We start from the raw sequence: 22,945 nt of genomic DNA on the forward strand, positions 1-22,945 counted from the left end.
TGACTTTGACCCAAAGTAAAAGCTCCATCAAAATGCCCTCCATCTTAAAATGACCGCACGCACAATGACATAAAGTCCCAAGCTTTAAATCAAAAGGACCCGTTGATCACCACAAGTAGGAATGAATGCAAAGTCATGTTAATGTCCTAATGGAAATATGCAGATGAAATGCAAAGCATAAGCCAGTTATAAATAAATATGTGGGCAAATTTTGGGGTGCAACAACTTGGATATACCATATCTGGTGCTTTAACAGAGGGATTCTCCCTTAACCAGTTGAATATAGACTGAAAGTCTCCAGTCAGAACGTTGAGTTGAGGCTTCCACACAACCATAGCAAGAGGATGGACTTCTTCAAGCTCATCAACAAGCTCCTTCTCTTCAAGAGATTTCCAGCTTCTGATGGGAAAGAAGTAGCTTTCTTCAAAGTCCCTAAGAGATCTAGAGGGACCAGGAGCATCAGCCATACACGCTTCTTGAAGCTTTAGAAAATCATAATTAATCTCTCTTCTGAAAGCTTTCCAGAGATTTTCAAATGCAACATAATCCACCCTGGCATTATGTGCAACCTTCAAGGCCTCTAAACCTGTATGTACTTTAAGCTTTAAAAATTCAAAACGTACACCAACAGAAAGTTCAGGGTTATTGGTTTTGAATTTGGTGGTTGAGGAGTCTGGCTTCAGAATGAAGTAGGGTTCAGGTTCTCTATCAAGAGAAAGCAATGATTCTGCTTCATCCTCAGAATCCAAGACTACAAAAGCGGGTTCAGGACGAGGTTTGGGTTTGTAGTTACAATCACGCAAGAGGTTGTTAAAGGAATCTTCTTCAAAAGATTCAGAAGCAGCAGTATTATTGACCTCAAGATTGACTACAGGAGGGGAGTTGGAATGGGAGGAGGTTGAGAGAGAGGGATAGAGGTGTGAGGAGGAAAGAGGGTTTGAAGGGGTAAGATATCTAGGATAGGGCCAGAAACGGGATGGTCAGAAATAAGATTTGTCTTGGGTGAAGGAGGAGGGGTGAGAACTTTTGTGGTTCGAGGTGATGAGGCTTTTTCTGGTTGAGAGATGGGGGGAACTTCTGTTGGTACAGATTTTAAATTTAAAACAGATACAGAATCAGGTTCAGAAATGTGAATACCTGAAGATCTCTTCTTGAGATGCCTCTCAGATTCATCTCCAATTGCCTTCCTCTTCTTCTGATACATCACTTTCTGCTTTCCTTTCAACGCTTCCTTCTTTCTTTCTTCTTCTGTTATCTTCTCATTTATCTTCTCTTCACTGATAGAAGGAAGGTCTAATTTTCTTTTTATTCTTCTTTCCTGATGGGATGCAACTTCTGGAAAGACTTCTACCACTCCATCCTTGATATACGGAAGCTTCTGCTTGCTTGTCCCAATAGGAGCATCTACAGAACCATCTTGTTTGAGAATATTAAGTTAGTGAACCTTAACTTCTGGTTGTTCATTGAGAAAGAACATCTCAAAATTAGCAAGAACTGGACCTCTTCTGTTTCTAACATTTGGATCTGCTTGAGGAGCAGTACAAATATCTTGAATAAGACCCATTTTCCTCAAGGTAAGAGCGTTCATAGTACTCCCAATGATTGTGTAAGGATCATTGATTACTCCAGCTTTTTCCAACTCTTCAACCATCTTGGTTTGAACCAGAAGATTGGTGATGATCCTCCCAAAAGGAATAACAATTCTATTCTTCTTCAGTCTGTTCTCATCTCTATAATCCTTTACAGCATTCCACATATGATTGAAAATGATGTAAGGGATATCTACCTTCTTCTGCGTACCAAGGCAATACAGGATGTATTGTTGGTCTTTGTTGATGTAGTTAGAAGGACTTGTTGATTTCCAGTGATAGAAACAACCCAGAAGAATCTTGGTCCATATCTTGTATATGTCCTTCAGATCCTTAACTTCTTTGGATTTCTTCCCATCTGTGAAGATTTCAGAATAGACAGCATCCCAATTGGTTCTTGGAGTTGCTTCAGTCTCACCTTCAGCATTCATCAAATCAAACAGCATTATCAATGTGTTTTCAGTTGTAACAATCCATATTTTAGTAATTTAAATTAAATTAATTTAATTGAATTATGGGGAATTATTGAGAATTATTGAGAAATTAAGCAAATGGGCTTGAGCTGTGATTAGTAAAGAGGGGGTGTATTGGTAGGCCCTATTACTAATTAGAATGGTTTTATTTTATTTTGTTTTTCACAAAATAAAGGGATTGTGAGAAAAGTGGAATAGAACCAAGGAGAAGAGAAAGTTTGAACGCGAAAGAGAAGAGAAGCAGAGAAGTGCGAAAAGAGGATGAGCAAAGAATCAACCTTCAGGTAAGGGGGGACTCTTCCATTTATCTTCTATTATGGGATTATAGGTAGTAAGATGGAATTGAACATGTTCTTTATGTCAACTGAGTTATGCTTAGGTTGTAGAATGTTAGGTTTTGGGAGAATTGATTAATAATGTTGTATTGATCATGTATGGTGTTAATTGGATGGTTGAAATGTGTTATAAATGTGTTAAATTGTGTTTATGGTTACTGTTTTGGGGTTATAATACATTTGGGTGCAAATTGGTGTGGATTTGGGTCTCTACGGTGTTGGAAAAATGGGGTTTTTTTGCTACAGCGGCGTCAGGAATTGGTTCCCAGGTGGGAGGAACCGGGTTCCCGTAGTGAAAATCAGAAGCGAAGGATTTCTGTTCAGCAGGAACCGGTTCCCATGTAGGTACAACCCGGTTCCTAGTTGTAAAAACCAGAGAGGAGTTTCTGAAGGATTTCAGGAACCGGTTCCCACGTAGGGAGGAACCGGGTTCCACGTACTTTTTCTAAATTTTCCTTAACTTTGAAAACTCCTAACTTTTAAACCGTAAATCGGAATTTGGTGCCGTTTCGAGCATAGTGAAGCTAATCAAATAATTTACATAATAAAATAGTGTTTTGGGTCGTGACTGGAAATTATTTTTAAAACACTCAATTTTTCTTGGTTGTGGTGGTTTATGCGTACAGGCATATTAATGAATGTTTTACCTGTTATGATGTTGTGGTTGTAATTGGTGTTTGATATACATATATTGTTGATGTAAAATATGTATTCTATTATGGTTGAGAAATAGCATAACTGTGTGTGGCTATTGAATATTGTGTTGGTTGATGATTATGACATTTGGTTGATTAATGTTGATGATGAGCATGTTATGGTTGATACATGCATTTCATAATCATTATGTGGCTGATCCTTGACGATGGTGGATCAGTGGTAGCTAATTCCCATTGTGTGGAATTAGTGAGTAGGTGTCGTCGTATCCTTGACGATGGTGGATCGGTGAGATGGGTTATCCCAGATTTTGGTACCACATGCATATAGTTGCATTGCATTAGGCTACTTGTGTTATAATAACATGAATGGAAGATTGTCCAATGTTATAATACGTGTGATTGTGTATTGGTTGTGATTAATTGGGTTGTTGTGAATCTGATCGTAACTGTAATTAGGTGAATAATATGTGATTGATATTTTATTATCTATATCTTATAACATTGGTTAAATGTGAATGAGACTCACCCTTACTGTTGTTATTTTTTTCAGATTGAGGAGTAACTTTTGTACTTGGTGAGGATTAGCTCGTCAAGTAATTCATTAGAGTCGGTTGGGATCGTGTCATGCTCTGGTCGTGTAACCCTGGGGACGTTATTTAGAGTTACTTGTTAAACTCTTTTTATTGGGTGTTTTAATTATGGTGGTGTTTTAAGTCTATGACTTTGGTTGTTGCATTATTCAGATGTTAAAGATATTTCCGTTGTGTTAACATGATAATCTGAATAATTTTGGTTTAACGTTCTCTTTTATGGCATGACATGAGTATTGTTTGATTATATGGAAGTTGTAATCCCCTTTTCATGTTTTACTCTGATTATTGTTAAATATTTATGCGGGGTATTAGAAGGGTGTTACAATAGTGGTATCAGAGCATAGTCGGTCATTAGAGTCAGAGTCTTAGTGTCAGTTAATCCCTCGTATGCGATTAGTGTAAGGTTGACACTATCGATACTTCTTGTTCTAACGAATATTGTTTTAATATTTAGCAGAACAATGGCCAGAAGAGGTGGAAGGAACGACGATGCGATTACTGAGGCTCTGGGCATGATTGCTGGTGTGCTGGGAGGTAATGCCAATGGGGCTGGGATTGGTGCTGACAGGCAGCTGAACAATTTTCAGAGGAACAACCCTCCGTTGTTCAAAGGCACTCACGATCCCGAAGGTGCTCAGAGGTGGCTGAAGGAAATTGAAAGGATCTTCTGGGTGATTGATTGCGATGAAAATCTGAAGGTGAGATATGGTACTCACATGCTGTCTGAAGAAGCTGGTGATTGGTGGATGGCTAGTAGGGATGAACTGGAAGTTGCTAGTGTTGCGATTACTTGGGCTGTGTTCAAGAGAGAATTCTTGTGGAGGTACTTTCCTGAGGATGTTAGAGGTAGGAAGGAGGTTGAATTTTTGGAGCTGACACAAGGTAACATGACTGTGCCGGAGTATGCGTCCAAGTTTGTTAAACTGGCAAAGTATTATGTCCACTACAACAATGATGAGGCTAGCGAGTTCTCGACGTGTGTTAAGTTTGAGAATGGTCTCCGTGACGAGATTAAACACAGTATCAGATATCAGAGGATTCGCAAGTTTGTTGATTTGGTTGACTGCAGCCGAATCTTTGAAGAGGACAATATTAAGCTGAAGTTGTCACACTCTCGCGAGTTGGTCGACAGGAAAGGGAAGAAACATATGGATCGTGGCAAGCCATATGGTAAAGGTAACCAGAAAACTAGAGGCTGGAAGAAGCCTAATGGGGGAGACTCTAGTGCCCATATTAAGTGCTTTAATTGTGGAGAACCTGGACATCGCATTCACGAGTGCAAAAGTGAAGAAAAGAAGTGCTATAAGTGTGGAAAGGCAGGTCACATTGCTATTGAGTGCAAAGGGAACACTGTAACTTGTTTCAACTGCGGACAAGAGGTTCATATTAGTCCTAAGTGTCCTAAGTCGAGGAAGAATCAAGTTGGTGGTAAGGTGTTCGCCTTATCTGGTTCTGAGACTACTCCAAAGGATTGGTTGATTAAAGGTACGTGTTTTATTCATGGAACTCCTTTAATTGCGATTATATACACTGGCGCGACACATTCAATTATTTCTATGGACTGTGCTAAAAGGTTGAATTTAGAAATATCTGATATAAATGGAAGTATGGTTATTGACACTCCTGCGTTGGGTTCAGTGACTACTTCGTTTGCTTGTTTGAACTGTCCAATTGATATTTTTGGTAGAGAGTTTGGAATGTGGATTTAGTGTGCCTTCCATTAGAACAACTCGATGTTATTTTAGGAATGAACTGGTTACAATTCAATCGGGTTCATATCAATTGTTTCTCGAAGAGGGTTATTTTTCCTGAAGATGTGAGTGTGGAAGGTTAGATGATGACTACTAGGCAGGTAGATGAAGCAGTTAAGGACGGGGTTGCCGTGTTTATGTTGATTGCATCTATGGCAGTGAAGGAGAAAGTGGTGAGTGGTGAATTACCGGTAGTATGCGACTTTCCCGAAGTCTTTCCAGAAGATGGTAGAGAGTTGCCACCTGAGAGAGAAGTGGAATTTGCTATTGAGTTAATTCCGGGAACTAGTCCTGTGTCGATGGCACCTTATCGTATGTCGGCATCTGAATTGTCTGAATTGAAGAGTCAATTGGAAGAGTTACTTGAGAAGGAATTTATTCGTCATAGTGTTTCACCGTGGGGTGCACCGGTGTTACTAGTAAAGAAGAAAGAAGGCTCAATGAGGCTGTGTGTGGATTATAGATAGCTGAATAAAGTTACTATCAAGAATCGGTATCCGTTTCTGAGGATTGATTATCTAATGGATCAATTAGTTGGGGCGTGCGTGTTCAGTATGATTGACTTGAGGTCGGGATATCATCAGATTCGGGTGAAGACAGATGATATTCAGAAAACTGCATTTAGAACAAGGTATGGTCATTACGAATATACTGTGATGCCATTTGGAGTTACTAATGCACCTGGTGTTTTTATGGAGTATATGAATAGGATCTTTCATCCCTATCTCGACCATATTGTGGTGGTGTTTATAGATGATATTTTAATATATTCTAAGAATGAAGAAGAGCATGCAAATCATCTTAGAGTGGTACTAGAATTGCTGAAAGAGAAGAAGCTGTATGCTAAACTGTCGAAGTGTGAATTCTGGTTAAGTGAAGTAAGTTTCCTTGGGCATGTGATTTCCAAGAAAGGTATCACCGTGGATCCAACAAAGGTAGAAGTTGTGTCTCAGTGGGAAGCTCCGAAAACAGTTTCTGAGATCCGTAGTTTTCTTGGTCTTGCGGGTTACTATAGAAAGTTCATTGAAGGCTTTTCAAACTTAGCGTTGCCGTTAACTAAGTTGACTAGGAAGGGTCAAGCGTTCATCTGGGATTCGAAATGTGAAGAAGGATTCCAAGAGTTAAAAAAGAGTTTGACTAGTGCGCCGATCTTGATTTGCCGAATCCGGCGGAATCTTTTGTTGTTTATTGTGATGCTTCATTGATGGGATTAGGAGGTGTACTAATGCAGAATCAAGAGGTAGTCGCTTATGCGTTAAGACAACTTAAAGTGCATGAGAAGAATTATCCGACTCACGACTTAGAGTTGGCAGCAGTAGTATTTGTGTTGAAACCGTGGAGGCATTATCTGTATGGTTCAAGGTTTGAAGTACTTAGTGATCACAAGAGTCTGAAGTATCTCTTTGATCAAAAAGAGTTAAATATGAGACAAAGAAGATGGTTAGAATTTCTCAAGGATTATGATTTTGGGCTGAATTACCATCCGGGTAAAGCAAACGTTGTTGTCGATGCTTTGAGTAGGAAGCCCTTGCATATGTCTATGTTGATGGTGAAGGAATTGGACTTAATTGAACAATTTAGAGATTTGAGTTTAGTATGCGAAGACACTCCTAACAGTGTTAAATTGGGTATGCTGAAGCTGACTAGTGGTATTCTGGAGGAAATTCGAGAGGGTCAGAAGACTGATGTAGAGTTTGTTGATAAGTTGACTCTAATTAACCAAGGTAAAGGAGGTGAATTCAGAATCGACGAGAATGGTATAATGAGGTTTGGCAATCATGTTTGTGTCCCTGATGTTGCCGAATTGGGAAGAAGTATTCTTGAGGAAGGACATCGTAGTGGGTTGAGTATTCATCCTGGTGCTACCAAGATGTATCATGACTTGAAGAAGCTGTTTTGGTGGCCTGGAATGAAAAAGGAAATAGCTGAGTTTGTTTATGCTTGTTTGACTTGCCAGAAGTCGAAGATTGAGCATCAGAAGCCGTATGGAGCTATGCAACCGTTATTTATTCCTGAATGGAAGTGGGATAGTATATCTATGGATTTTGTTTCTGGGTTGTCGAGGACGGTGAAGAATTGTGAAGCTATTTGGGTTATTGTGGACAGGTTGACGAAGTCTGCTCACTTTATACCGATGAGAATGGATTATCCGATGGAGAGGTTAGCTCAATTGTATATTGAGAAGATAGTAAGTTTGCATGGTATTCCTTCGAGTATCGTGTCAGATAGAGATCCAAGGTTTACATCTCGATTCTGGGAAGGTTTGCAGAAGGCTTTGGGTACTAAATTGAGGTTGAGTTCTGCTTATCATCCGCAGAATGATGGTCAGACTGAAAGGACAATTCAGTCATTGGAAGATCTTTTGCCTGCCTGTGTATTGGAAAAAGGTGGTGCATGGGATAGTTATTTGTTGTTGATCAAATTTACCTACAACAATAGTTTTCATTCGAGCATTGGTATGGCTCCATTTGAAGTTTTATATGGTAGGAGATGTAGAACACCTTTGTGTTGGTATGAATCTGGTGAGAGTACGGTGATTGGACCAGAAATTGTACAAGAGACCACAAAGAAGATTAAATTGATTTAGGAGAAGATGAAGGCTTCTCAGAGTCGCCAGAAAAGTTACCATGATAAAAGACGAAGGACACTTGAATTTCAGGAAGGAGATCATGTGTTCTTGAGGGTGACTCCTACGACTGGTGTTTGTAGAGCACTGAAATCAAGAAAGTTGACTCCGCATTTCATTGGTCCGTATCAGATTACAGAGAGAGTTGGAGAGGTGGCTTACTGTATTGCGTTGCCACCAACGCTTGCAAATTTGCACGATGTATTCCACGTATCACAGTTGAGGAAATACATTGCAGATCTATCTCATGTGATCCAAGTAGATGATGTACAGGTAAAGGATAACATGACAGTTGAAGCTTTGCCTATGAGAATTGAAGATCGAAAGCTGAAACAATTGCGTCGCAAAGAGATAGCACTGGTCAGAGTAGCTTGGGGAGGACCAGCAGGTGGGAATGTGACTTGGGAACTGGAAAGTCAGATGAAGGATTCCTATCCGGAGAATTATTGAGAAATTAAGCAAATGGGCTTGAGTTATGATTAGTAAAGAGGGGGTGTATTGGTAGGCCCTATTACTAATTAGAATGGTTTTATTTTATTTTGTTTTTCACAAAATAAAGGGATTGTGAGAAAAGAGGAATAGAACCAAGGAGAAGAGAAAGTTTGAACGTGAAAGAGAAGAGAAGCAGAGAAGTGCGAAAAGAGGAAGAGCGAAGAATCAACCTTTAGGTAAGGGGGGACTCTTCCATTTATCTTATATTATGGGATTATAGGTAGTAAGATGGAAATGAACATGTTGTTTATGTCAATTGAGTTATGCTTAGGTTGTAGAATGTTAGGTTTTGGGAGAATTGATTAATAATGTTGTATTGATCATGTATGGTGTTAATTGGATGGTTGAAATGTGTTATAAATGTGTTAAATTGTGTTTATGGTTACTGTTTTGGTGTTATAATACATTTGGGTGCGAATTAGTGTGGATTTGGGTCTCTAACGTGTTGGAAAAATGGGTTTTTTTTGCTACAGCAGCGTCAGGAATCGGTTCCAAGGTGGGAGGAACCGGGTTCCCGTAGTGAAAATCAGAAGCGAAGGATTTCTGTTCAGCAGGAACCGGTTCCCATGTAGGTACAACCCGGTTCCTAGTAGTAAAAACCAGAGAGGAGTTTCTGAAGGATTTCAGGAACCGGTTCCCACGTAGGGAGGAACCGGGTTCCACGTACTTTTTCTAAATTTTACTTAACTTTGAAAACTCCTAACTTTTAAACCGTAAATCGGAATTTTGTGCCGTTTCGAGCATAGTGAAGCTAATCAAATATTTTAATAATAAAATATTGTTTTGGGTCGTGACTCGAAATTATTTTTAAAACACTCAATTTTTCTTGGTTGTGGTGGTTTATGCGTACAGGCATATTAATGAATGTTTTACCTATTATGATGTTGTGGTTGTAATTGGGGTTTGATATACATATATTGTTGATATAAAATATGTATTCTATTATGGTTGAGAAATAGCATAACTGTATGTGGCTATTGAATATTGTGTTGGTTGATGATTATGACATTTGGTTGGTTAATGTTGATGATGAGCATGTTATGGTTGATACATGCATTTCATAATCATTATGTGGCTGATCCTTGACGATGGTGGATCAGTGGTAGCTAATTCCCATTGTGTGGAATTAGTGAGTGGGTGTCGCCGTATCCTTGACGATGGTGGATCGGTGAGATGGGTTATCCCAGATTTTGGTACCACATGCATATAGTTGCATTGCATTAGGCTACTTGTGTTATAATAACATGAATGGAAGATTGTCCAATGTTATAATACGTGTGATTGTGTCTTGGTTGTGATTAATTGGGTTGTTGTGAATCTGATCGTAACTGTAATTGGGTGAATAATATGTGATTGATATTTTATTATCTATATCTTATAACATTGGTTAAATGTGAATGAGACTCACCCTTACTGTTGTTATTTTTTTCAGATTGAGGAGTAACTTTTGTACTTGGTGAGGATTAGCTCGTCAAGTAATTCATTAGAGTCGGTTGGGTTCGTGTCATGCTCTGGTCGTGTAACCCTGGGGGCGTTATTTAGAGTTACTTGTTAAACTCTTTTTATTGGGTGTTTTAATTATGGTGGTGTTTTAAGTCTATGACTTTGGTTGTTGCATTATTCAGATGTTAAAGATATTTCCGCTGTGTTAACATGATAATCTGAATAATTTTGGTTTAACGTTCTCTTTTATGGCATGACATGAGTATTGTTTGATTATATGGAAGTTGTAATCCCCTTTTCATGTTTTACTTTGATTATTGTTAAATATTTATGTGGGGTATTAGAAGGGTGTTACATCAGTGATGGGAAAGAATCTTCCATGAATCCAGAATTCCTTCACTAAGTCTGGATAGACTGGTCCACAGAATTCAAGGAATAAAGACGACCATCCTTGAAATACCAAGTTATCTTTGATATGAATTTGATGTTCTTCCAGATTATCAACATCCACCATCAATTCACAAATGACTTCCAACTGATCCAGTGGAATAGAACATGTGACCTTAGGAATGAGTTGTTGCTCTTGTTCTTGTTGTTGTTGTTGCTGAGACGAAAAACCAGCATTTTGAGATGAAGACGAAGCCATTGACACTTTTCTGAGATTTCTGGGTTTCTTTTTAGGGTTTAAGAAGAGAGCAAAGAGACTACAAAAATGCATACACAAGAGAGAGAATGAATGCGTGAAAAGAGAAAATGATATGATGAGAGGTGTTTAAATAGACACGGACATGAAACAATATGCAATTAAATTCTGAGAATGAACAGTTACAGGATGCAAAAAATCAAATGCATTTAATGTTGAGTGACGTTAGGGTAAAACGTGATATTTGAAATGATTTGCACAATTACCTAGGGCGGCGTCTCACCAACTGCACACATGCTTGTCCAATTAGAGTGAACACGTGTTCATCTTCTAGAATAGATAGTGACAGCTGTTTTGCTTTAAAAGAGATTCTGAATCAACTTAGACATATGAAACGTTAGCAATAAGAGAATCAGAATATCTAGCTGATCAACATTTTCAGAACTTCTTATAAGAGAAAAAAATGATCATTTCAAATCTAATCCATATATCAGAACTTCTCATCCTTTCATTCTAGGCATAAATCCATACTGATATTCTTCAGAATGAACTTAAACCTATATTCAGCAAGGGGTTTTGTAAAGATATCAGCCCATTGATGGTCTGTATCAACAAAGTTTAAAGATAGAACACCCTTTTGAACATAGTCGCTAATGAAATGATGTTTGATCTCAATATGTTTAGCTTTGGAATGTAAGATTGGATTCTTAGATAAACAAATAGCAGAAGTATTATCACAGAAGATAGGAATGTTACTCTCATATATCTGATAATCTTCTAGCTGAGTCTTCATTCAGAGCATCTGTGTACTACATCCAGCAGCAGCAACATATTCTGCTTCTGTTGTAGAGAGGGAAATTGTAGCTTGCTTCTTGTTGTACAAGGAGATCAGGTGACTTCCAAGAAATTGACAACTTCCAGAAATACTTTTCCTTTCAACTCTATCTCCAGCGTAATCAGCATCACAGAATCCTACTAAGTTATATTCTTCAGATCTTCTGTAGACTAAACCAACACTAGTAGTACCTTTCAGATACCTCAGAATTCTCTTAACAGCTGTTAAGTGAGATTCTCTAGGATCTGATTGGAATATTGCACACAGACAAACACTAAATAGAATATCAGGTCTAGAAGCAGTAAGATATAGAAGAGATCCAATCATACCTCTGTAGAGCTTCTGATCTACCTTCTTACTTACCTCATCCTTACCTAGAACATACGTTGGATGCATATGAGTCTTTGCTTCTTTGCTTTCTGAAAGATTAAACTTCTTCAGAAGTTCTTTCACATACTTGGTCTGATGAACATAAGTTCCTTTAGAAGTTTGATTGATCTGGAACCCAAGGAAATACTTGAGTTCTCCCATCATGCTCATTTCAAATTCAGCCTGCATAGACTTAGCAAACTCCTTTCCAAGTGTAGCATTAGAGGTTCCAAAGATAATATCATTAACATATATTTGGCAAATTAAAATATCCTTTTTAAAGGTTTTATAGAAGAATGTTGTATCCACTTGTCCTCTAGTGAAACCATTATCCAGAAGGAAAGAACTTAATCTTTTATACCAAGCTCTAGGAGCTTGCTTCAGGCCATATAATGATTTATTTAATTTGAAAACATGTTCTGGAGACTTAGAGTCTTCAAAACCAGGAGGTTGGTGGACATATACTTCCTCATCTATATAACCATTTAAGAAGGCACTCTTAACATCCATCTGATACGGAGTGATGTTGTTCTGAGTGCCAAAAGATATTAATAAGTGAATAGATTCTAACCTAGCCACTGGTGCAAAGGTTTCAGTATAGTCAATACCTTCTTGCTGACTATAGCCCTGAGCAACCAGTCTGGCTTTGTTTCTTACAACTTCTCCTTTTTCGCTTAGCTTGTTTCTGAAAACCCACATAGTTCCAATGATGTTAGCTCCTTTTGGTCTTGGAACAAGATCCCATACGCCATTCCTTGTAAACTGAATGAGTTCTTCTTGCATTCCAATTATCCAGTCAGCATCCTCCAGAGCTTGATCAACAGAAGTTGGCTCAATAAGAGAGACTGGACCAAATTGACATTCTGCATTGTTCTTAAGGAATGCCCTTGTTCTGATAGGATATTCTTTCTTCTCAATGATAACATCTTCTGAGTGAGCAGAGTTGAGTCTAAAAGATCTTGTGATAGTTGGCTCTTCAGAAATTCTGAGACTCTCTTAAGAAGAAGCAACTTGATCTTCTGATACATTGCTTCTGGGTTCTTCAGCGTCTGAATTAGAGATTTCTATATCTGCAAAATTCTTAAACTCCTTTGGCTTTTCAAGACCAAGCTTATCATCAAATCTGATATTGATTGATTCTTCAACAATCAATGTTTCAGTATTGCATACTCTGTAGTCTTTTGAGCGTTCACAATATCCAAGAAGGAAACACTTATGTGCCTTAGAATCAAACTTATGCAAGTGATCTTTAGTGTTCAGCATATAACATACACATCCAAATGGATGGAAATAAGAAATGTTGGGCTTTCTGTTCTTCCACAATTCATAAGGAGTATTTTTGAGAATAGGTCTTATGGAGATTCTATTTTGAATATAACATGCAGTGTTTATTGCTTCTGCCCAGAAATGCTTAGCCATATTGGTTTCATTGATCATGGTTCTGGCCAATTTTTGTAGAGTCCTATTCTTTCGCTCTACAACTCCATTTTGCTGTGGAGTTCTAGGGCAAGAGAAATCATGGACAATACCATTTTCTTTGAAATAAATCTCAAAGAATCTGTTCTCAAATTCGCCACCGTGGTCACTTCTGACCTTTATGATTTTACACTCTTTCTCAGATTGAATCTGAGTGCAGAAGTCAAAGAACACAGAATGAGACTCATCCTTGTGTTTCAAGAACTTTACCCATGTCCATCTGCTATAATCATCTACGATGACTATTCCATATTTCTTCCCTCTGACAGATGCTGTTTTGACTGGGCCAAACAGATCAATGTGCAGAAGTTCTAGCGGCCTAGAGGAAGAGACAACATTCTTAGACTTGAATGCAGGTTTGGAAAACTTCCCTTTCTGACATGCTTCACAAAGAGCATCTGATTTATATTTCAGATTAGGGAGTCCTCTAACCAGATTAAGTTTGTTAATCTGAGAAATCTTTCTCAAACTAGCATGACCTAATCTTTTGTGCCAGACCCACTGCTCTTCACTAACAGACATAAGACAAGTTACCTTCTGATTCTTAAGATCTTGAAGATCAATCTTGTAAATGTTGTTCTTTCTCTTGCCTGTAAATAGGATTGAGCCATCCTTCTGACTTATAGCTTTGCAGGACTTTTGATTGAAGATTATGTCATAACCATTGTCACTTAATTGACTTATGGACAATAAGTTATGATCTAATCCATCTACAAGAAGTACATTAGTTATGGAAGGAGAGTTACCAATACTTATGGTTCCAGAGCCAATGATCGTTCCCTTCTGATTCCCTCCAAACTTAACTTCTCCAGCAGATTTAAGCACCAGGTCTTGGAACATAGACCTTTTTCCCGTCATATGCCGCGAGCACCCAGAGTCCAGGTACCATGACATGTTTTGCTTTGTCTTCTTTGCTGCCAAGGATATCTACAATAGAAATTATCTTTTCCTTAGGTACCCATATTTTCTCGGGTCCTTTCTTGTTAGTTCTCCTCAAGTTCTTATTGAACTTGGGTTTAGCATGATAATTAACAGGATGTACATCATGATATTCCTTATTCTGAGCAACATGATATTTTCTAGTATGTTTCACATGCTTCTTAGTGTGTGTAATGTGAAAACTCTTAGCATGTGATGTGAGCCTAATATCATGGGAGTGGTCATACTTGAATTGATCATACAAAGGTTTGTATGTGATTTCCATATCATCAATAGGTTCAAGTTTGTATGGGGTTTCACCCTCATAGCCTATGCCAACTCTCTTGTTTCCACTAACTGCATATATCATAGAGGAAAGTTGACTTCTTCCAATACCTCTAGATAGAAATTTTCTGAAACTCAATTCATATTCCTTAAGAATATTGTTCATGCTTGGAATAGACTTTTCTGAACTAGAAGATGACTTAACATCTTTGGATAATTTTAAAACTTTTTCTTTGAGTTCAAAATTTTCTAATTCAAGCTTCTTAGTTTCAGATGCAAAGAGCTTTCTCAGCTCTTTGTATTTGATACTAAGCTTAGCCTTGATTTCCAGAATTTCAGTTAAACTGGAAACTAGCTCATCTCTAGATAGTTCAGAAAATACCTCTTCAGAGTCAGAGTCTGATTCTGATGTAGATTCTGATTCACCATCAACAGTAGCCATCAGCGCTATGTTTGCTTGCTCGTCTTCAAAGTCTGATTCTGATTCTGATGAATCTGAATCATCCCAAGTAGCCATAAGACCTTTCTTCTTTTGAAACTTCTTCTTGGGCTTTTCCCTCTAAAGCTTGGGACACTCACTCTTGTAATGTCCTGGCTCCTTGCACTCAAAGCACGTGACCTTCTTTTTGTCAGATCTTCTGAGTCTAGAAGATTCTCCTCTTTCAGGCCTTTTGGAACTTCTGAAGTTCTTGAACTTCCTTTGTTTACTCTTCCAGAGTTGGTTTACTCTTCTGGAGATCATGGACAGTTTATCTTCTTCTTCCTCTGATTCTGACTCTTCAGAATCTTCTTCTTCCGCCTGAAAAGCATTAGTGCATTTTTTATTCAAAGATTTTAAAGCAATAGAATTACCTTTCTTCTGAGGTTCATTAGCATCAAGCTCTATTTTATGACTCCTCAAGGCACTGATCAGCTCTTCCAGAGAGACTTCATTCAGATTCTTAGCAATCTTGAATGCAGTCACCATTGGGCCCCATCTTCTGGGAAAGCTTCTAATGATCTTCTTGACGTGATCAGCCTTTGTATATCCCTTGTCAAGCACTCTTAATCCAGCAGTCAGAGTTTGAAATCTTGAGAACATTGCTTCAACGTTTTCATCATCCTCCATCTTGAAGGCTTCATACTTCTGGATTAATGCAAGAGCTTTTGTCTCCTTGACTTGGGCATTTTCTTCGTGAGTCATCTTCAAGGAGTCAAAGATGTCATAGGCAGTTTCTCTGTTTGTTATTTTCTCATATTCTACAGAATAGTCCTAGATTTGTGATGATTTTTGTCTTGACATCTTTACTCCACGAGCATTTACTGGATGTCTGTAACCATCCAAGACTAGATCCCATAAATCACGATCTTGGAAAAGAAAGTAACTCTCTAGTATATCTTTCCATTATTAAAAATTTTCACCATCAAAAACAGGTGGTCTATTATATCCATTGAAGCTACTGCTTCCATTTCCATTGTTGTTCTGTTCAGGTGTAGGAGTAGATGTAGCTGTTTCAACCATATTGACTTTGTGTTTTTATCCCTGAATCTTTTATCTAACACGGTTAAGTGCTTGCACCTAGAACCGGCGCTCTGATGCCAATTGAAGGATAGAAAAACACTTAGAAAGGGGGGTTTGAATAAGTGTGACTTTAAAAACTTGTAAGATAAAAACTATGAACACAATTATTTTTATCCTGGTTTGTTGTTAACGAAACTACTCTAGTCCACCCCCTTAGAGTGATTTACCTCAACTGAGGATTTAATCCACTAATCAATCTAATTACAATGGTTTTCCACTTAGATACCCTCTAAGCCTTCTAGAGTATACTGATCACAACTTGATCACTCTAAGAAATCACCACTTAGATAACTTCTAAGTCTTCTAGAGTCTACTGATCTCACTGATCACTCTAGGAACCTTTTACAATCAATGTAAAATAAATGTTACAAGAGTATGAATTGCTTCTTATCAAGCTATAATCACAACTGTGATATATCTCTTAAGTTCTAAGCTTAACACTCACTAAATATTACAAGAGTTTGTGAGGTTGAAGATGAAGTTCGTGAGCTTTGAATTGAACAGCGTTTCAGTATTTTTGCAAGTGTTGGTTAGCTGCTTCTGATCAGAACTTCCATATTTATAGGCGTTTGAGAAGATGACCGTTGGGTTGCATTTAATGCATTGCGTGAATACTACAGCTTTTCATTTAATGTTTCACACTTTTGTCAACTACCTTGAGCCATGCTTTTCCTGCTTTTACTGACTTTGTAGTTTGTAGCTTCTAACGTTCCTTTTGTCAGTCAGAGATTAGACTTAATAGTCTGTCATCTAGTACTAGCTTCTGATCTCAGATTTGTGAATACAATGTTTGAATAATCAGAGTCATAGATTGGTCCAGAGCATCTTCTTGTCTTTTGACTTTGAAGAGCTTGAGCGTGATACCATAAGAACTTCAGTGCTTCTGCTTCTGACTTCATGTTCTTCTGATGCTTCATATACCATGTTCTGATTCTGCTTGACCATCTTTTGATGTCTTGTGAGAGCATGTTCTGATGCAGCCAACTTGAACCTTCTGAGTCAGTGCTTCTTAGCGCTGAATTGTGCATACTCTATATATATTTCCTGAAATGGAAAATGCAAAGGATTAGAGTACCACATTGTCTTATATAAAATTCATATATATTGTTATCATCAAAACAAGAATATTGACTAGAACAAATCTTGTTCTTACAGTTGATGGAGGTGTTACAGATGCTATTTTATGGTTTGAATAGCTTCTATATGTGATATATGATATGTTTGGATGCTTAGCTTGATTCAAAGTAGCTTGTATTGCTCTACTCGAATCTAAGTGCAAAGCTTTGAAGTGAAAATGTAGGGTAGTGATTTTGTGGTTACAGGATCAATGTAAGGGCATGGAAAACTTATATGAGGCATATGGAGAGTGTTTGGACACTTGTTTGACACTGAACAAGTTTAGAACTCAAATTCCACAAGTTTATGCAAGTGAGAATTTTGGAGGATTTAGATGAGAGGGTGACTTTGAGAATTGTGGTGTGTTTGATTTCAGAAGCTTTGGCCTCTATTTATAGGCAAGAAATGTGGTTTGTGGGGGTAAAAAGAAATGTGTGTTTGATTTCAGAAGCTTTGACAATTTGGCCGTGTAGATTTCAAATTGTGAACTTTTGTTTCTTTGTGAAGAAATCTTGATTTCCATGGTTTCAATGCCTTTGCCATGCTTTAATTAGAACTTAGGGAGACTTCTCTGCATCTCAGGGGGTTGCTTGTTGGCTTTGATTCACTTTTGGTGCAGAGGGAACAAGTTAGAGGATCAAGACAAGTTAACTTGGTGATTAAAGCTTCTTTTTTAAAATGGAAGTGTTAACTTTAGCCTTAAAATGGAATTATCATTTGGATAATGCTTGAAACACTTGGATTATAGCTCAAAAGCAAGTGTAATCCTCAGATTATGGGGTGTTAAACAATTTATAGGACCTTTCTTTACAGATTTGGTGAGTTTGAATTGATTTTGCAACTTCGTTCCCTCTTGTTCATGACTTGAATTTCAAGAATGGGAGCACAACTTCAAGCCTTCGAAACTCCTAGCTCACAAATGCTATGGAGGTGTTCTAGTACTCTTTAGAAAGCTCTAACAATGCTCTTCAACTTCAATGTTTGGTGTTTCTTAAAATTCATCCCGAATCTTGGTGAAAAGTGTCCACAAAGTTGGAAGAAAATTAGGTTTAAAACACTTTGAAATTTTTCTAAGTGTTTGGAAGGAACTTCATGAGCTCATAACTTTCAAATGGTTGATCTTTTGGGAAAAAATTGTCATTATCGAAGTTGTAGTTTTAGATTGAGATCTACAACTTTCACGTTGGAAATTTGTTTCAAATTCAGCATGGATCTTGGTGTAACTTGTGCATGAAGTTTGAAACTTTTAAGCCTAAAACACTTGAAAATTTTCTAAGTGTTTAGAATCTTCCAATTTTGACTTTTGTTGAATTTTGATTCTTGATTGATTTGATTAATTTTCTTTGATTAAATGACTTCAATAAACATATATTCATGATTTTAATTTTCAAAAGTCCATGGTTGACCAAATTTCTCAAATGTCAAAGGTAGCCTTGGATAGTTGACTTTTTCTAAATGAATTGCATTTTATAAGTATCAATTGAATCAAGCTCTTCATATCAAATGAATGATATGAGTGGATTATAATGAAGCATTGGAGATCCTTGAATCATGATTTGAGCCATAGAGTCATGTCCTGATTAAAAGTCAAATTCCAAGATGAATTAGGTAAAAAACCCTAATTTGTGCACCAGATGAAAATGAAAGTTGTTGACTTTGAATTGAGGCACACTTGGATTTGGATTTTGATGAGGGGTATCACTTGAGCACATGAGAATGTTTGAGCTCCTTTGTGGGCCTTAAAACCCTAATTTGTGTGAGTTTATTGATCAACCACCTACCTTGAGGAACAAGCAACAAGAAAACACAATCTTTTTTATATTTTTGGTTAGCAAATGATATATGGGCAATGATGATGATGATGATGATGATTACACTATTCTCAAAATGAGGTGGGATCTCAAGATAAAAAATTGGGGTACAACAAGATGGTTGTACCTTGTATATCTCCACTGACGGAGGCCAAACCAAGAAAAGAAGAATGTGGAAATGGAAAGGTAGTCTCACGACCAGAGAAGAGGAAATGAGTGAGGGAGTTGAGGCGAGAAGATAGAAAGAATAGAGCTTTCATTTTGTTCCATTAGAATTAGTAAATTTTTCATTGAAACAATACCTAAATCATTTAGTCAACTTAAAATGTTAAATAGTTTATTCAGCAAACTGATTTTTCCAAGTTTCAAATATTTTCAAAATTGCCACCGCTTCGAGTTATTAGGTCGGGTGGAAGACAACTGACTTAAAAAAATTATCTAAAAAGTGTTTTTTGTACTAGTTCTCCATTTCTCAAACAGATACATTGTACCAAAAATATTCATTGCTTATAGCATTTGCAAAGGCAAAACAGCACATGTGCGCCATATAATTTTACAACAAATAAAAAATAAAAAAATTAACAATGTTTTCTCCTCGGTTATTATAATAAATCGAGGTAATATTTGTTTTCTATTACCTTGGTGTCTCAAATAACCGAGAGAAAATGTGAGGCACGTCATTCAATTATGAAAATAATTAAAATGTAGGAGCTGGAGATCGAATCCATGTAAAGAACATTTTATCTTTCGACTATTTCAAAACTATGAGATAAAATGACAAATTTTCATGACACCTTTTATCTTCTCACCTCTATAACCGAAGCTATAACCTCTTCGTGTCCGAGATTAAGTGAGTTTTTTTTGTTAGTACTAAGCTCATTCTCAACTAACAAATCCCTTTAAAAAAAACGGATATGAATATAATATTTTGTTATTACACGTAAACATATATAAACTAAATAGCAAAATATTCATTACTTATTTGCATTACAAACGAAAGATTAACAAAATATTCATTACTTATTTGCATTACAAACGAAAGATTAACAAAAGCCTTTTTATATATGAGCCTAATAGCCGACACACCTGCAAAATATGCCAATATAACAAACATCACACTATTTTATTATGAATATATATTAACACAAGCAAACCACATGCATTGACATCCTTTCTTCTTTATGTCTTATTGAGCTACCTTTTCCTTGCCAAGATTTGCATCAACATCTCGAGTGTTTTGGCATAAGAAGTCCATGTGAGCATTTGGAGGATTAATATCCTCACTGATTTTCTCATATTCAATAGTCCATTTAACAACAGCACTTCCATCAGCCTTATCACTTACTTCAAGGATGAGCTTAAAGGCCTTATAGTGCTTTTCAATATCTCCACCAAAGATCTTCCAAATTACTTTTTTGTTTTGTTCATCAACTTCTTCAATACTCTCGTGACATGTGTGTACCTCACCATCTGTTGTCATGTCATGGACAATTATACCAAGAAAAATAACAAAGTTGAATGTAAGAATCATAGGAAAATATAAGGATTAATTTTAAAATAAAAATTATCACATCATTTTTGTAATAAATTAATTGAGAATGCATTTGTTTTCTAAAATAATTTTTTAAAAATATATTTGTAGATTTAAGAACTGGTATCAAAATCTGATTGAGAGGATTGGCCTAGTGGGAGGATGCTTGAGTCTCAAGGATTTGCTCCCTTGAGGTCCTGAATTGCCTAGGATCAACTTTCGGAGGCTACATAGGACACTAATGCTCTCGAGTCTGTGCATCTAATGTCCCGGCACAGTTACAACTAAACTGACTTAATAAAACAAATATTATTTTTTAAATCTCAATTCATTTCTCACATATCACTCCAGACTCTTCTTGCTCTTTACTCTCGCATGTCTGTTTCCAACATACAGCTTATCTATCACCTCTCTAAGTTCTGCCTCTCTCTAATCTCTCTTTTTTTATTCTCTGTACTTTCTTCTTACTTTTTCATATTTTTCATATTCTTCGTTCATCTTTTTCATATTTTCATTGTACTGTCTTTTTTCCATCTCTCAGTCGCTCTTCTCTTTCATCTTGTCTCTCTTTTATTCTCTCTCTACATTATTTTTCTCACTCTTTTCTCTCTTTGTTATCAACAAGGGATGTTAAGGTTTTTAAAACAGCCCCATACTGCAAAAATGATCCCCACAAAACTATATTGTAAAATATTTATATCGATATTATTATTCGCAATTTTTATAATAAAGAATTGATTGTGACTAATTCATATCGCGACTATTACAATCACTTTTACAACTCATGCACCAATTGTGATTCTGAAAACCTTTACGTAACCAATACGGCCATGACCAATATTTAAAATCTTGAAGGCTATTATACTAAAAACTTACATCATCTTGAAGGGTATAATACAAATCTGTCTAATAAATTTGTCTGATAATATTCTATACTGTCATGTTTTTGTAAGGCAAATATTAATATATCTATTAAAAAGAGAAAGAGGAGATTCTTGATCATCAGAAAACAAAAACGCAAAATTGAAACAAATACCAAAATCTACACCCGAAAAGTAAGGAGAAGCATGATAAACCGGACAAAAAAATATAATGACAAAAAACAATAAAAACTCCCACAATCTAAACTCTAGAGCAAACCGCCCTCAATATTACACCACAATGAAGAACAAGTTAAATCTCAAGTCAATAGGCCTTCCACCGCGGGTCAAAGTATAACAGGAAAAGAAAAAAAAACTCACACACACAACCCGGTCATAAATCTCATTCTGCCATTGGTTAATCTGAATCATAGAATTGTGAAGGTCCAAGAGTTGTGAGTTGATCTCCTCAATTGCCACTTTCAAGCTAAAAAATACTTATCTCCTCCGCATCTTACTTGTTTGTTGTTAAGGTTTAGTATATATTGTTTCACATGAATCAAATGCTTATAATATTTGAATACTAATCATTCAATCAAAATTGATTAACTGAGTCATGTATCTTGTGCCATTATTTGTTGATTGATTTGGTAGATATAAGTTATAACTATTATCTTTATTTTTATTTTTTTTACAAATATTGGTTCTGCTAAGGCATATATTGCATAACTATCAGCTTTGGAAGGTTCATTAATTAGCTAGAGTTTGAGGATTTTCTAATTTTAAGTTAGAGAGGCTGGTGTTTGATGAAGAGAATAGGCTTTGGCTAATATGCATAAGGATTTACTTATGCACCATGTATAAGCCTATATAAGTCATTGGATCATGTTTTTAATTCAGTATTGAGTATTAAATCACTTTTTTTTCACTTCTTAAAAATATTTTAAAAAAATAGTGTCAATTTTAATTAATAGTTGAAATTAGATAACTCAATTAATGATGATGATAAAATAGACTTTATAATTACCTATGACATATGTCCAGTGTTTAACTGTATCAGTGTCATGCCAGTCTTCACCTTCATGCAGTTTGGCATGATGAATTCTTTCACAATGATTTGGCAATTCGTGAAGTTCTGTTGCATATAGTTTGAAGAACTTGTCAGCGGGTGTTTTGATACCAAGTTCAGCAATAAGTTTGCCAGCTAGAACCATTTTTGGTAAGAAGAAATTAAAGAAACAAGGGTTAATATGATGAAAGTGTATGCAACCTCATGCCTTAAATAGAAATTGGATTACATTATTTTGAACTGCATTATTGTTTTGGTCCCACCATGACTGGTTATTGTCCAGAAAAAAACATGTTGGATAGCACTTGAGAGCCAAAAACTGACGTGCAGTTAATGCATGGCCACACATTTTCATCAAATAACTCTTTTAGATTATTCTAGAGTAGAGTCTTTTAGAAATATCCTCCTAAATTTATATTGAGCAGTGTTATTGGTAGTGCACAGTAGTTATAATATTACTATGCAATTTATATAAACATTATACTGTTTCATGATTAGAATCATTGAATGAAA

The 22,945-nt window shown here is 36.6% G+C and overlaps 1 protein-coding gene across 1 annotated transcript; it reads right to left on the reverse strand.

The window, feature by feature from the left end:
- Positions 1-19,923: 19,923 nt before the first annotated feature.
- Positions 19,924-22,619, reverse strand: LOC131616809 (MLP-like protein 28). Its single transcript, XM_058888257.1, has 2 exons — positions 22,391-22,619; positions 19,924-20,442 (listed from the first exon to the last, which is right to left on the reverse strand). The coding sequence occupies exons 1-2, from the start codon at positions 22,575-22,577 to the stop codon at positions 20,159-20,161; spliced, it is 471 nt and encodes a 156-aa protein (XP_058744240.1). The 5' UTR covers positions 22,578-22,619; the 3' UTR covers positions 19,924-20,158.
- Positions 22,620-22,945: the final 326 nt, after the last annotated feature.

Source organism: Vicia villosa, linkage group LG7, assembly GCF_029867415.1.
Source record: "Vicia villosa cultivar HV-30 ecotype Madison, WI linkage group LG7, Vvil1.0, whole genome shotgun sequence".
In the NCBI taxonomy this organism is placed as follows: domain Eukaryota; kingdom Viridiplantae; phylum Streptophyta; class Magnoliopsida; order Fabales; family Fabaceae; genus Vicia; species Vicia villosa.